This window comes from Leptosomus discolor, chromosome 5 (genome assembly GCF_034619465.1).
Source record: "Leptosomus discolor isolate bLepDis1 chromosome 5, bLepDis1.hap2, whole genome shotgun sequence".
Taxonomy (NCBI): Eukaryota; Metazoa; Chordata; class Aves; order Leptosomiformes; family Leptosomidae; genus Leptosomus; species Leptosomus discolor.
Window position 1 is genome coordinate 28,224,011 of NC_141395.1, and position 16,019 is coordinate 28,240,029.

The 16,019-nt window shown below is 43.6% G+C and overlaps 1 protein-coding gene across 1 annotated transcript in view; it reads right to left on the minus strand.

Annotated features, from left to right (window-relative positions):
* Window positions 1–5,436: 5,436 nt before the first annotated feature.
* Window positions 5,437–16,019, minus strand: part of RAPH1 (Ras association (RalGDS/AF-6) and pleckstrin homology domains 1) — a 55,738-nt gene continuing 45,155 nt past the window's right edge. The window contains exons 10-13 of the mRNA XM_086465799.1: window positions 14,546–14,644; window positions 13,793–13,913; window positions 12,026–12,168; window positions 5,437–7,407 (exon numbers count right to left, since the gene is read on the minus strand). Coding sequence (XP_086321925.1) covers window positions 5,437–7,407; window positions 12,026–12,168; window positions 13,793–13,913; window positions 14,546–14,644 — 2,334 coding nt within the window. The remainder of the gene's footprint in view (window positions 7,408–12,025; window positions 12,169–13,792; window positions 13,914–14,545; window positions 14,645–16,019) is intronic.

A 16,019-nucleotide genomic window follows, 5' to 3' on the forward strand; every position in this document is an offset into this window, starting at 1 on the left:
AACACCTACCGCAGCAGCCCTGTTTTCCGGCCAACCAGCTCCTGGTGACTTACCCTCAGGAGAGGCTGGTGCAAGCACACCTGCATACCTGGAAGTTAGCTCAGAATGCATCTTTGGCATCTTGGGGAAGGTGGCAGGAAACTATTTTCCACTGTAGGGAACAGTTGGTTCAATTCCTGTCTCCTAAAAGACAAGCCACCTTTAAGCATTTAAATAAAGGGGGGGTGTCCAGAACCTGTTACTCAAGTGCCTTCTCACTAATCTCCACCATGGAGGACTGTGCATATAGCACTAGTTCCCGTTCTTCTTGTTCTTCCAGTTTCTGTCTCCTCACCAAAGACAGACACCTCGGCCGAACAGAGCGCTCACGGAGCCCTTGTCCTGTTGAGTGCCTCAGAGCACCAAATAGCCATCAACCCGAATCATTCTTTTCCCCATATTAGTGGCAATTACTTTAATTTACATTGTGAGGGATAAACGTGTTGTCACCTCATTTGCAGTTTAGTGTCTTAAAAGTTTTCAAAACTAGACAAAGCCTCTGATGCATTAGAGCACAGTATTGGTGAGTGCTGACCCTGCAACATAATGCTGGTTTTGTCAGTCTTCGTGGGTGTTTAATTGAAGGAGAAAAAGAATTCATAAAGCAAAATTACTCAACTTTAGACAAACTCCAAAACAAAAGCTTAAAACGCACCAGCGCATTACAAAAACGTCTAAGAGAAACTACCCCCTGTAGTGTTAAATCTTCTCTGGTTAGGAGTCTACCCTGACAGCTACACCACCAGGAGCCACAAATGGGCTTTGGGAAAACATTTCCTCCCCCAAAGAAGTAAGACTCCCCTCACCTTCAACTGAGGAGCACTGTACGTAATCTACACCTTAACAATGAAAACAAGTTAAAAACCAAACCAAACCAAAAGACCGAACTCACACGTCCTGGCTGCATCCTCACTACCTTCTGTCAGGAACTCGTACTGCTTTCCTGGAGTGCAACTGATTTTAACATGACTCTGTATTGAAAGTAATACTCATAGCAAGACCCACTTATAACCTTAGTTTGAATAAGAAACAAGTTTACCTGCAATGGTACTACTGAAGTAAAACAACTTAGTTCTATGCAGTTTTCTGTAATGAGCAGAAAACTTCTCTTTTGCCCTTCTGCTGTTGAAATGGCACTTTTGGTTCCTCTAACTGTGGAAAAAATAATTTTAACTCAGAGGAAAACTGGCCACACTTTATCTCTGAGCTGATTTGAGTTACCTGGTTGCCTATGGGCACAGAAAGAAGAAATTAGAAAACCTTTAAATGTGCAAGTCCAGAACAGTAAAATGCACTTGTTGAAAAAACAGCTCCCTCTCCCACCAGACCTGAAACCGAAGTGATCCAGTACATTCCAGCAGAGTAAGTTCAGGAGAGGAGCTCTTTGGCTTTGCGGTCATGCACCAAATCATAGCAAGCAGTGGGCAGGAGGAAACCACTGCACAGGGCGAACTAGGAACTTTCCTCTTCCATAGAAAACAACAAGATCGTTTTATTGTGAGACTTTCGCCCAACCTCCTCCTCCAACCACAAGTTTCAGAAGTCTAACCGGAATGCCCAGCATGGCCACCTCAAACATTTTACCTATGGTTTTTTAGCACCCGTGTTTGTTTTTTAAAATAATTTCTCCTCTAAAATTAGTGCCGATACATGAGCCTGTTTTTCCCTTCCAAAGCAACTCCCCAAGACCTGAATTAACGATGAAAGTGTCCAAGAAGACTAGCTGCCCGCTTTCTACACTCGTGCTGCAGGCCCAGAGAAACCTGGCTGAACAGGAGGGACCCTGCTGCTCACAGAGGTGGACGCTACTGCTGCACAGCAGAGAGGACACGAAGAGCAGCTCTGGAACAGATTAACGCATGCAGCTGTGTGCTCTCACCTGCCCCTGCAGCAGCGGGGCTTTCCCTGATGCCCACCTTAACAAGTGCCAAAGGCCATACGCCCCGTCACTAACACAAGTACAGCTGTGCTCTCAGTGTTTCAGGATCAAAGCATCTGCTATCTTTATGTCCCGAATATGAAAGCTCAGCTCTCACAAGCTCGTTTTAACAGTGCCAGAAGGATTACAGCCCAGGTTTGCAGCAGGAAGCTTCTTGCTGTGTGTCTGAGATCTGGCCCCTTTGTTTTCTGATTTAAAGAAATACAATGGTGCAATTATGAGACCGGTGCACACAGGGAAAAATAACTTACTTGCAAATAAGGCATAAATATTCACTGTCACAAAACCAGTTCATATACTGGAAAAGCAAGTTACAATGAGGGGTCTCATAACCTGAAAAGCCAACCAGGTTGTCTGAACCACACCGTAGCCAAGTTTCAGTGCTCAGCTGAGAGAAAGCAAGCTGCACGCCCTCCCTGTATTTCTGTATCACTACTGGCTTAGGAAGCAAGTTCTAACAAGGAACAACGCAGGGTGCCACCTTTGCTGACAGTCATTCTTTTCACTGCAAACTTAAAGAGCTAAACTTCTGTCTCCCAGCAAGCTCTGTAGGCTCTGTAGCAGCCTGCAATAGTAAGCACAGATTCATTTTCTAGGGAGAGATACTGGGTAAATGAACTTGGGCACAGGAAAATGAGAACAAAGCTCAAATGCCTCTGAAGGAATTGCACTGAAAGCATTGCTCTGCCGCGTCCAAAGCCCAGAGGCACCCGCACTGAATGAATGAAAGAAAAGGCTGGAACTGACACACACCAGTGGAGCTGTCTTGGGGCGAAAAGAAAAACAGATGGGCAAGCAGAACTCCCTGACGGCTCTCTTCTGGGAGCGCACGCTGCACCGTCCGGATGCAGCTTGTCAGGGAGCAGGAGAGCATGTCCACTCACCTACCATCAGCAGCAGCTGGGAAGCTGTGACTGCACCCGCGCTCCTCTTGCTCCACTGGTGGGTGTGAGCCCCAGGAGCTGCATACAGCACAAAGCAGCAGGAGGACCAATGTTGAAAAGTACAGCACCCATGAACTGCAGCATAGCTGAACGACCTTCCTGGGAGGTTATTCGCCAGCTACACTGAGCATGTTTAAAATCAACAATGCAAATGCTTTTAAGGACACTTTGTAAGCACAAAAGTAGTAGAAACAAAACTTTATGAACAATTTGAAAGATACAAAAAAGTGCCTTTCCATAGCAGTGCTTTAAAAATGCACACAATGGTATAATACTTTTATTGCTCAAAAAAACTAGTCTGAAATATTAAAACAATTTCCAGAGGTGCTGAAACAGATTTTAAAAAAATCATATGAAACAGGTCAGCAGAGACAGCACCATTATTTTTTCTCTTTTCATGATGCACTTATTTAAAACTATATAGTTATAGATGTGTCATTTCCCCCCTCTAATTAGCAAAGCTTTTTTCCTATTCATAAATTATTCACAAAGACATTTATTTTATTATTTGGATCTTTTTAAAAAACACTTTATAAAAAAAAAAAGGAATGGGGGACACTATCACAATGTTTCTTAAATCTATCAGCCTGAATTACTCTAATGAGAGATTAGTTTACATCTTTTTTTACATGCTTGAGGATACTGTCAGGTCGAGCTACTTCCCTTGTTTCATTCTTTGGGGGAAGGAAAGCACTTAAAATTTGCTTTTGGAGAAAAGGTAAACAAACAGTAAAATCATTTACCACTTAAGCCTTGACAGTACCCCCATGGTGACGGGGAAGTCGTAACAACCGAAGATGGGGTAGGTACGGTCCAAGTTTTAGTTACGTTGCAAAGGCTGTGTACCACTTCCCTGTAATGAACATGCATGACACGTAGGACCACTTACGCTAACTACGCTACCGCATCACAACATCCGAATACGTGGGTAAGACCGTTCAATCAAGCTACTGAAGGGCAAGAAACAGGACTCTAGTACTTGACCTGATGATTGACTGTGAATCAGTGACAAGCAAAAAAAACAAAGCAAATACAACAGTCTATCTCCTACTCATATGGGCCCTTAAATTAAATTATTAGCAAATGTTATTGCCTCTCAAGGTTGGTTTTTTTTTTTTCCAGTCTTCTCGCCTGATTGCTAGAAGTGCAACTTCATAGTGAACAGGTTTATGCATTGGTCGCAGTCTCTGGCGGGTCAAAGAAAAGAGAGAGAATTCCCACTGAGCTTGGCCTGAAATTACCACTCCCTTCTCTCTTTCTAGAAGGGAAAGCTTCCTGACGGTTTCTAATGAATCACAAACAGTACTTTCTTTAAATGTTTCCAGACACTTGTTTTTGTAAAGAGAAGACATCTTACCAGGCACAGAGGAGGTGAGACTGTACGCTGTGTATGCCTGGCATGAGAACATAACACACTCTACAGAAACCTACCTGTTCATGCAGGGCAAGAATTACACCAACAAGTGATGTATCAGCGTGGATCAGCTTTGCGGGTCGGCATCGATTGCAGAAGTCCTGGCAGCTTTCAGAAGGGGTTAACACAAATATATTCAGCTTGAGCCATAGAAACAAGTGATCGAGCCTCCTATAAAGTCAGAATGCATAATGGATTGGAATAATATGTATTTCTCCTACTTACTGCGCGGATGAATAACTGAAATCATTTGTAGTTATTTTTAAACTATTTGGAAGGGAAGGGGAGGCTCTTTATAGTATAAATATATTCCACTCCAGCCCACTATATATAAAATCTATTTTCTTCCTCAGAACATACTCATTTTCAGTAGTATTATGACCAGAATGTTTTGGTATGTTGCATCTGTACTTCTCAATCAATGGACAATGTACAGTTACCAGCAGAACACCACAGCTCTGCAACATGTACCCACCACAAACTGCCAAGAAGTTCGTGGGGAGGGCAGGGGGTTTGTTGTAGTTTCTTGTTTTGTTTTGTTTTCCTGCCTGTCTTTAAAGTGCCCCCTACGTCTTCATCTTTGTGGTAAGATGTGACTAGTTACAGAGTCTGATTCCAGAATAGTATAGTGACTGAAACAATAAATACGGTTCTACAAAAACATTCTGGTTATCTTCTATAATTGCGACAGAATATATCACAATATATTATATACCTACACTTATAATACATGCACAAACATGTCTCACGTGGACAGACAAAAAAATTATCTTCCCCTCCTCCCCTAAATGCAGAAAAAGTAAGAAAATGGGGTTTTGGTCCAATCCATATGAAGGGTAAAAGAAATTGAAACAGTAAGTCAATGCCTCTCTACCCATGTTTCCCAACAATATATCAACACCCCCAAGCCCCCAGGTGTTCTGGCCTAGCCGTGACCGGGGAATGTCTTTACCTATAGCCTTAGCTACAGTCTGAGATCACCTCTTTTGATAGGGCTGTCATCCACCTCCCCCACATTCTCTCCAAGTGCGCAAGATCACAGGTTGGCCAATCACAGAGTGGCCCACAAGTCACCGAGAGCACCGACCCCTGGGGACTGACTACCAGTCCCGCGACAGCTTGGTGTTCTGATCCCTTTTGGGAGGTGCAGGGGGTGGACCCCTCCGTAACGTTGCATAGCCGGATATATGACTGCCCCCAAAGCTGCTCATCTTCTGCTGGTCAGCCAGCAGCTCCGGCGGAGGTGGAGGCAGGGCCATGTCATCCATGGTGGCTGTGGGCTCTGTTCTGGACATCCTCGCGGAGGAGAGGGAGCCATGCCGGGTGATGGACTTCCGCTGCAGCGTCCGGTTGAGGTCTGCCAGGAATCCCGGCTGAACACTAAGGCTGGACTTGGGTGAAGTGGGCACTTGAGGGCCAGCTGACCCTGGTGGCTCTGCAACCTCCGCCTGTGTCAGTCGAGTGCTGTCGTTGCGCTTGGGACGTGTGGGCGGTGGAGCTTTTTTCACAGATGGTTTTGACCACGCCTGAGGCTGGGGATTGACAACAGCAACTTTTGGGGAGGTGCTGCCTGAAAACACAGATGGGATCTCAACTGGTGGGAGAGGAAGATCTATTTCAGGTGGTGGTGGTGGAAAGTCTGAATCAGATGGTGGTGAAGGGAATTCAACCACAGGTTCCTTCCCAGACACACCCGGAGCAGAAGCCTTGGCCAGGATCCCTCCTTGCGGAAGGACAATGGGCAGGCTCACCCCAGACAGGTTGAGCTTCCCTGGCTTTGGAGGGGCTGCAGGAGGTGATGACTCCTTGGAAGGAGACCCTGATGGCTCTGGTGGGTGTGCAAATTTGCTGACAAGGCGGTCCACTGAAGGTCTCTTGGACTCATGGTACTCAGCGGAGCTGCTGGACTTGATGCTAGAGTTTCGCTGAGGTGTTGGGGGTGGTTTCTTCCCTCCGGGGCTTGATGTCTTGCTGGTCTTTTTGACTGGAGACCCTGATTTGTCAGGGGGGGGAGAACCTGCAGAGGAAGCTGGGGAAGGAGGTGGAGGAGGAAACACTAGGCTGCTCTCTGGTGGAGGAGGTGGGAAATCTGGTGAGGGAGCGGAAGTGGGCTGCCATTTGGGCTTTGCCTTCACTGCTGGAGGCGACTGTGGAGCCACGCTCAGTGGAAGGGTTTTCAGAGGCTGAGGCTCAGTGGCAGGTGGGGTGGGAGGAGGTGGGAACTGGCTAACTATCTGTTTCACCACCGATGGCACGGGGGACTGAGGCGATGGAGGAGGCTTCACAGAGAAACTCTGCTGCTTCGGGAATGTTGGCGGGGGAGTGGGGCCAGGAGGGGCTGGGGGCAGTGGAGGCACCTGGGGAGAGGTGACACTTGGTTGTTTCTTTATTGCAAGGGGCAAGGGAGCTGGCACAGGGGGGGTGATGTGTGTGACCCCTGGTGACGCTGCCTTCCCACTAGGCTGTGGGGGGAGAGCTGCCATGACAGGCTTTGGGGGTGCCTGGGGTGGCGGTGGGGCAGGCACAGGAGGAGGAGGTGGTGGCAATGAGGAGGTGGCAGTGGCTTGGCTTGTATTTGTTTGAACCTGATGGATTTTGGGAGGTGGTGGTGGCGGTGTGAACTGTGGCACAGAGGGGCCACAAGGTGCGGGCTTCAGCTGCGCCATGGCCGAGCCCGGTGTGGGGGGAGGCGGTGGAGGCGGAGGAGGCGGCATGACCCCATTGGGGGGCACCAGTATCTGAGGCTTTCCAGAGGGTGGGGGGGGCGGGGGGGCCTGCTGTGTAGCAGGAGCTTTGGAAAAAGGCCCACCGTGCTGGGCAGCATTCTGCAACCTCGTGATGGTGCTGTACTTGACAAACATGGTGGCGGGCGAGCCCGCAGATGGGGCAGCCTGGCTGGGGAGCGGGGGTGGGGGTGGGGGAGGGGGGGGTGGGGGAGGAGGGGGTGGGGGAGGCGGTGGGGGCAGCGGGGGCGACGGCTGCGATGCTGTGTAGGGGGCCGCCACTTTCGTCTGTGGGGACACAGGAGGTGCGACAGACATGAAGGGCCGACCTGCAGGCTCCATTCGGGCCTATTGGGAAGGGATTTTTAGTGAAAGTGGAAAGAGAGAAAAAGAAAAAGATAGAGGGAGGGAGGGAGGGAAGGAGACAAAGAGATTATAAAGTCAAGGTCTAAATGTGCCTGTCATTAAAAATTAAGTGGCAGATTACAGCATGCAGGAAGTATTAGCAAAACAATGGAGCAAGAGATAATTCCATACACTGACAAGCCTGCACCATGCAGTCTGATCAGGCAGGCAGGGAGGGGAGCGGGCAAGAACCAGCGGAGTCAGGTCTACTCCAAGCTAGGCTGAATATCAGGGAGCAAATGCACCAGCCTTGTCACTTCTGTGGGGCAGGCAGCTGTACCCAGTGAGAATTGCTGGTCCTCCTCTGGGCGAGTATAATGATCCAATCAGAGCACCCCCCAGAGCACGACAGGCCATGACAGAGGACATCAGGCAGAGCAAGAGACTCTGCAGACATCTCCTCTGCTCAGTAAGACTAGAGTTAAACCATACACGGCCTCCCAGAGCATCTGTCAAGCCTTTACTTTGGTTAGCTCAGGCTTTACACTGTTCAGTGTCACAAAATGGAGGAATCCTGAACTGCTCTGTAACACATGAAGCTCTACGCAGGAGTACTACTGAGATCCTTCCACTCCACATGCTTTGATATCCAAAACTGGCAAAGAAAAAAATGAGGAAAAAGAGGGAGAACTGAGGTTTCCTAGGAAAGTCTCACCAGAACGGAATGTTTAGAAATCCGCAGAACATTAGCTTGGGAGAGAAAAGCTATACATGCAACTATTACATTAAGCAGAAAAAGAAAGGAAAGACAGGGAAAAGCTGACTAAGGGAAGGAGCAATGGGAAAGCAGCAGGCAATGTTTTAGTCCACCCGTTGGGTTTTTGCTCAAGTTAAATCATTTCTCTAAAATTGTAAGCTTACATTCCTGTTAAAAATTAAAAAGATAATTGCATTACTCAAATTCATAAACGTCCCCCTAAAACAAAGTGGTTTGGCTATAAGCCAAGTTGTAAATTTCACAGTGCACAGCATTAGAAACATGCATTAGAAATGCAACACCAATGTGGCAACTGACCACACTGGGTACCTATACTTCATCAGTAGATACTTTGCCACAAGTTAGCCCAATAGTGCTCATTTGCACTGTATAAGCAGGTTTGCATATTGCTTTGGTCTAAACACAGGTGCACAGAGTTTCTATACGCACAATAAACCAATAGGATTAGAGTCAGAAACAGCAAACAGTGGTTTACAACACACATGGGGTGTGCCTCTACCTGTCACATTAGGTCTGGAACGCAAGAGTTCAACAGTTCTGGAGCTAAATCAAGGTGTTCACATAACAGAACGGGAGAGGAATCTTGATCTCTTGCAAGTGTTAGTCTGTAAATTACCATTCTCCCAATCACCCAGGTTAATAAATTTTCGAGTAGCACCACCTGACCTTAATTGTGCCCTGTATAAGGCACCACGGGTGTGCTGACCTTAGCTGTGCTGAGCTTCAGTTTTGACACCTGAGACAGCAAAAGGCAACAGGAAAAATAAAAAGAGGCATAAAACAGACAGAGAGGGAGACCGAGGCATGATAGAACAGCTATCCCTGGAGCAAGACCTTGGAGAATCTTAAATTTGTCACAAAGCACACACAGTGAGCGCATATTTTGATGCCTCATTTGCCTCATAGCATCCCATTTGAAATAACATGTTCAAAATCTAACAAGCAAAGTGAGACATAATGAGATGCCCAACTATGAAGAATGTGAACAGATGAGTAAAGTATTCTTTGGGCAAACAGCAATCTTTCAAAATATTAAGTGGATAGATTATCTGCATTTTAGGATATGTGGGGGTTTTAATCTTAGATATATTTGAAACAGAGAGGAATTTCCTCATATCCATTGGAGACAGTAACTTTCATAGTGAGCGAATTAAACACTCAGGACAGGAAAAAGAATATTGTACATGTCAGGAGAGGGAGCCCCTACCATCTCCGCAGAATCAAATTTAAATTTTCACAACAGAAACATATTCAGTGACACTTTGTTTACAGAACAACCTTGAAACTGATCATTGATCTTGTTTATCCTTATAACTTATGATGTCCTTCTGTGCATCCTGAAAAATTACATAGTGTATACTATCAAATTCGTATTTGTAACATGCATCTTCATGACTATCTGGAACTATCAGAAACGCTATAAAAAGAGTAGTATCTATTTTTGAAAACAACAACTGAGCTTTTTTTTTTAGCTGTTTTTCCAAAGAAAACAAGCTTTCGAAATGGAACTGTTTGCCATCCTGTTTTCCTACGCCACTTGCCTTCAGATTCGTTAACAAATTTCAGTCAAGTATGACAGACTGCTACAAATCTCAATATATTTTCAACTTCAAGAAGTTGTTGTGAAGTTACTGGCACCTGGTAAATGAGGGAAAAGTAGACAGAATTCACCCATTTTTAACTTGTTGATCAGTTACCCACTGGCCAACCAGTACAACATCCTGGCTGGCTGGCCAGCCTCAATGTCATCTCCCTGCTGGGCCAAACCATGCTCTCTTCTGCCCTGCCAGCATGCTGAGGGGGATGGGACGAGGGGAAGAGAGCTGTTGCAGAAGAGGAAGGAACATGGTGGACAAGTCTCCATTAATTCTGCCACTTGCAGCAACCTGCCCGTACAAACTCCTTTGATACCAGAGCACTGTTGAATAGCTACCTCTGAAAGAACTGGAGTATAATCTGCCTAAACCAGCACATCTCAGTATCACTGCAACTGCAACTACATTTTCATGTAAATTAAAATTCTTTCAACACTGTTGTTTCCTCTCTTGCCACATAGTTTAATATTTTCCACTGACAGTATGATTTATTAGTTATTTATAAGTTCCTTGGGCCAGACCTGTACAGGATAAAAAAACATGTACTGTAGTTTCACTGAAAGTAAGTTTGTCACAGATTTACGCAGAATTTTTTAACATGGCTTCAAATTATAATTTTACATGGTTCATTTCATTTGGATTCTTTGGAAGTTTTAGAGCAATCCATTCACCTGTGTTACGCACAAGGAAGAGAAATACACCTTTTCTTGGATTTGTGCATAGAAAGGAATTCAAATTGATGAAATCTTGAAACATGGATGGCCCTCAACAGGGAACAGCTGAATATTTTATTTTTAAAATGGTTTTAATCACATAACATAAAAATTCTTGGGGTTTATTTAAATGAGCAATTGCCAGCAGCACTATAGACTTGATTAGAACAACAGTGACCCCACTGTGGTAAACTTCAAACTTTTCTTCTAAAAGATCACAGCAGCAAGATTTTCACATTAAAACCAACTTTAGGAAACAACATTACAGTTCTCACAGCAGTACTCTTCCACCTCTGTCTGATACATGCTAGACAGTCTCAAATGCCCTTCTGCATCTACCCCGCTCCTGCAGAAATGATGCACCCTGTACACATAGACAAGCCACCTGCTGATGAACATGCACCAGGTGTTGCACTCATGCAACAGAAAAATTTGGATCACAATTTAGCAAGCTACATTCCTGGGCTGAGTACTACATTACTATTAGAATCAGACAATTTCCAAGACAGCAGACACTGCAGAAAAGTTATGAATCCCAAAGAACACAGCCATGTCAGTTTGCATATTGTGCCACATGTGCTTTCTTATTTGAAAATGTGATGTCGTATCTTATTTTTAGTTATTTATCTGATGCACCAATGTCAGGTGTCGCGACCCATGGTTTTAGTTTTAAAAAGCTTGCTTCTCTAGCTTGAACCTGCGGTCTGGGGAAGATCCAAAATCAAAAGGAGTAAAGATAGCTTCTCATAACATCCTGTCAATGTACTTCCACACGTACCTGCTGCAGTTAATACTAACACCATGGCTGTTCAGAAACCTGGGAATTCCTTTAAGCCTGGCAACAAACCAGCTTAAGTGGCAATTCTGCTTGGAAGTGTTCCCCAAGAACTACACCAGCCAACTACCACAGAAAGGACAGAAAACTAACCAAACGACAACATACCTGAGCCTCTGGCTTCAATGGGTTAAAAATCTTTTGTAACTCTATCAGCAACAAGAGATATCAGATCTGCTTCAATCCACAATTGCTGTCAATTTTAGTGCTTTTGCTTTGACTGTATCTATTGTTACTGTTTCCATTTCCACCAAATACAACAGAAAACATTAATGTAAAAACTACTGGACTACTTCTTAAATAGATATACCTGCCTTCAGGTCTCAGATATTCACATCTTTACAATGGAAAGGTGTGGCTAGTTAATGGGAGAAAGACCTTAGTGAAAGAATTTCATTGAACTTGTTAACAGCTGATCTTTTTATTTTGTCTTTATTCAACATTAGTTAATAGGATTCTATGGGAAGGGCTGTATTATGCCTTCAAAGAACAGAGGGCTTCTGTGCACACAAATAAAAGCAAGGTTCCAGGGCTGAAATCCCTGAAAAAGTGATTCCTGAAAAAACAATTATATGGCAGTATATGTCAATAACAGAGTAAAAAAAGAGAAGAAATCCCACTCAAGACAGAGGTGGAAGAGGTATCACACTCTCATACATTTTGTTGGGCGTTGGTTCTCAAACTAAAGTCTTCTTGTTACCTTGCTAGATTCCTCCAGTTGAGTGCCTCTTTTCCAGGCCTCAGAGAACATGGAGCTGACAATACTTTGCGAACGGACATGTCCAGCTGGCTGGGTGTCAGAAACTCCACTGTCAGACTGATTAGAATGATTTGATTGAGATTCTGTTTAGAAGAAAGTTAAGAAACAGTTAGCATGTATTTCTGAATGTAAGAGTAAAGTCAGTGTCAGTGTGCTTATAATGCAACTCTGTGTGACATTTATTGGTCACGCTTGTTAAACATGTTATCCCACCAAAGGACATTGTTCCCACTAACTACTGCATAAGCTCTAGCTCACATCCAGTCTGCTGCTGTCTGGAAAACAAAACAGTGCAACAGGTCACTGGTATTAACCAAAGCTGAAGCTCCACAAAGATGACAGCGTGTCAGATATGCTGTGAAGTAAAACCACACTGCAGTTGTATAGGTACTGAAGAGCCAACAGCTCCTGCACTTTGGGAAAACCCCCACTTCATGGACGCAATGCAAGCAGCCTTCTCTCTCCAGCACTCCCACCCAGCACCACCTTAGAAACAGATGTGGGACATAAGCTGAGCACAGGCAAACTATGCTAGCCAAGGCAGTAGTCTGTTTCTGACTGTTCCGTTCCTGAAGGGAAGGCAAGGAATGATGTGCATCCTGCTACTAGCAAACACAGATGATGCTCTGCATCCACAGGGTATCTCGAAAAGACAGCAGCAGCCACTGCCAGACCGAGTTATCCAGCCTGGCATCTACTTTCTGTGTAGTCCCAAGCTGTCCTGAGGAAAAGGAGCATCTACGCACAGGCTGGTGGGCTGTGGCTCAGGTCCTCACAAGAAGAGAAACTTTATCAGAAAAATACCCAGCTTGGATGGAGAAATTGTCAGTAACCAAGAATGTACCACTATATCTGGCAAACTGAGCCTCACAGTTGAAAAAATATGGTGTCTTCCCAGTTAGGCTGAATTTGCTTAGCTCATTCTCACAGGCTACTTTCTGAACCTTTCCAATTCAGTAGCATTACTTCCTGACCTGTATCTGTGATGGACAAAACACTTTCACACAACAGCCTGTTTTCAATAATGAAACTTGCCCCTGAGGGTTCAGAATAACCTGGCAAAGTGTCAGTCAGCTCTGCAGTGAAATGAGGCTATATAAACCATTATCAATTTTTAAACTGTTATGTGCTACAAAAAAAAAAAGCAGTCCCAGTCCTGCTCAGAGGTAATCGGGAGCATATTACTGCAGGCACACAGTTTGACACAGGAACAGAAACAGTATTTTCAAAGTTTGTCCCTAAAGAGATTGTTTGGATCTTTGCCTTTGGGCAGAGGCTTTTTCCTCATTTTCCAATTTCAAATATTTCAGTCAACAAAAGCAGTTTAAGAGTACACATATGTGCTCTATGCATCATTAAAACATATATTTGATTTGTTTTTTCAAATAGGTGAAGATAGAGGCATCAGGAATTTGAAAGGAAGTTTACTCTTCTCAGTAACAGAAATACAGTCTTTTTTGGAGGTGAACAACAAAGTACTATATGTTTCAAATACATACACCACTGCAAGTAATATAATAAAATAGGGTTTTATATATACACACATATATATCTTAAACATAAAGCCTATGTTTGAGACTAAACATAGCATAAAAGACTTTGGAGAAACAATCCATTTCCTGCAATAGTCTCTCCTGAGGTCTCCAGAGAACAGATGATAAAAAAGGTAATTAAATCTTTCTTTTATGAGACAGATCACATTATTACCTGGCAAACTAGATGAGCTGGAGCCTGACTTGATACTGGAGCTAGACAAGGAAGCCCAGTCATATGCCGATTCTGTTCTCTTCAATGCTTCCTGATAATTCATGTATAGTTGCTTCCCATACTAAGGAAAATGACAAATAAATTTAACAACTGTATAGGAGCTGTGTACCCTTTTTAAGCTGTTGAGCTCCACCTCCGGCTTCTCTATTCTACCTTTTTTTCCCCAGAGAAGAAACCACAGGCTCTTTGTTAAGGAGCTCAGGCAACATTAATTTTTATTAGTTTTATATTTATATATTTATATATATTTATATATATTTATTTGCTGAAAGAAAGAAAAACCGGTTTATTTATGCTGGAAGAGATAGCAACAAGCAAGAAATGAGCCAACAAATAAACTAAGCCAACCTGGGGATCACAGAAAACAGAGTTGTTCTCTCAATTCTCTTTTCCCCTAAGCATTCTTTTTAAAATCTGTAAGGGACCTGGCTAAAATCTGTATCAGTTAGAACTTCGTCATGTGACAGAGGTGCAGCAGAAACAAGAAGAAATGGACCAATTACTGAATGATTGTAACAACAAAGCCTAATAATTTTCCTAGGGATGAAATATGTAAGATTGTACACTCATGTTCAGAATAGTTAAATAGAGAAGTTAGTTTTAGCATGTATTTTGCTAAGTAACTGTCAATGGTTTCACAGATAATGACAACAACTCATGACAACAGTGCCAAGACCGCCTAGAAGAGGTTACCTTAGCAATGCGGATGCCATTGATCCATTGGTGTAGAGTTCTTACATCATCACAGCAAAGATACTTGATATACTGGGATTTCTTCTGGATCTGAGGATGCTGCAAAAAAATTGTTAACCCTCATCAATATTTTAATAGCTAGGAATGCAAGGAAAGCCATTTATCTGTTGAGGTCTATACAGACAAACTTAATGCTGGAAGCTCTTCAATAGTAGTCTGTATTTGAGCCCACTTAAAAATGTTTGAGGGTATTTCAGGAGGTGGCAGTAGAGATTGCTTCACACACAGATTGTCAGTGTGTCCAGCATGCACTGACTTTCAGGTTTGACACACTAAGAAAGGGTGTATCTTTCAGTATTTTTGTTGGTAGGTAGAAGGTACAGCACTGAGTCTTCTGTACCTGTAAGGCTCCTTAGAAATCTTTATAGTCTCAAGCCAAGAGGTCAGAACAGTGTCACCTTGTAAAAACCTTTCCCAAACACAAGCAAGGGACTGCCAAAGAGTAAAGAGTTTCCTTTCACTACTCTATGGACTAACTCATCGCCTGAGGGAGACAACTGATATTTCACCTTCCTCTCAGGCCAAAACACACACGCTGGTCTTCTCTGCTTTTGTATGGCTTGAGTTGTTGAAGAAGAGTCTATAGAAGCAAAACAATTACTTTGCTCACAAGGCATCTTTTTCCTGGACTTGTTAAAAAATTTGGCTATGTAGAAATAAAAGAACCTCTCAGAAATCTACTATTTAGGACCAAGGAGCTAATATTATATGCTAGCATACAAATGTCATATTTAACAATAGCACAGAACCTGCCTTGCACAGTAAGGTTCAAGATAAACAAGGGAAGCAAAGATGTAAATACAAATCCATTCTGGACTTCAGTGAGAATTGGCCTTTCAAGTTTGTATTTGCCATTCACCTCTCCAAAAACATGTTCATGTTGTGGAGATACTTCCCAACTTCACGAATCTTTGTGGAAGAAAACAGAATTTCTATTAAAAAAACACCTGTATGACTTCTATACATTGGTACTGATTTAAAACATCGATGTAACATTTTACAAATTGATGAAGGCAGAACTCAATCCTGCTTAATATACTAATGCGGTGATTCATCAGTTCCACACTGGAAACATACCTTCACTTCAAGTTATACAACCAACTCTACCCTATTCATTTACTTAAATAAAGGGACAATTTAGACACATTCAAATTTGACTTCAATATTTTCATGTCTTCATTCATGCTCAGAATGGCAATACTTTTTTAAAAAAATCTACTTACATAAAACTTAGTCTAGTTTACTCTCTGTGGTCAACAAGTTTAAAAGTTTCAGCTGTATGCTTTCTCCCTTAATATCATATCCTGTATTTGCTATTCAGTGTCTACCTCTCAGTGGGCCCAAATGCATGTTGCCCTGTCTATTGGAAGATTAAATCTTTCTTTCACACAGCAGACAGGCAGCCGCACACTCC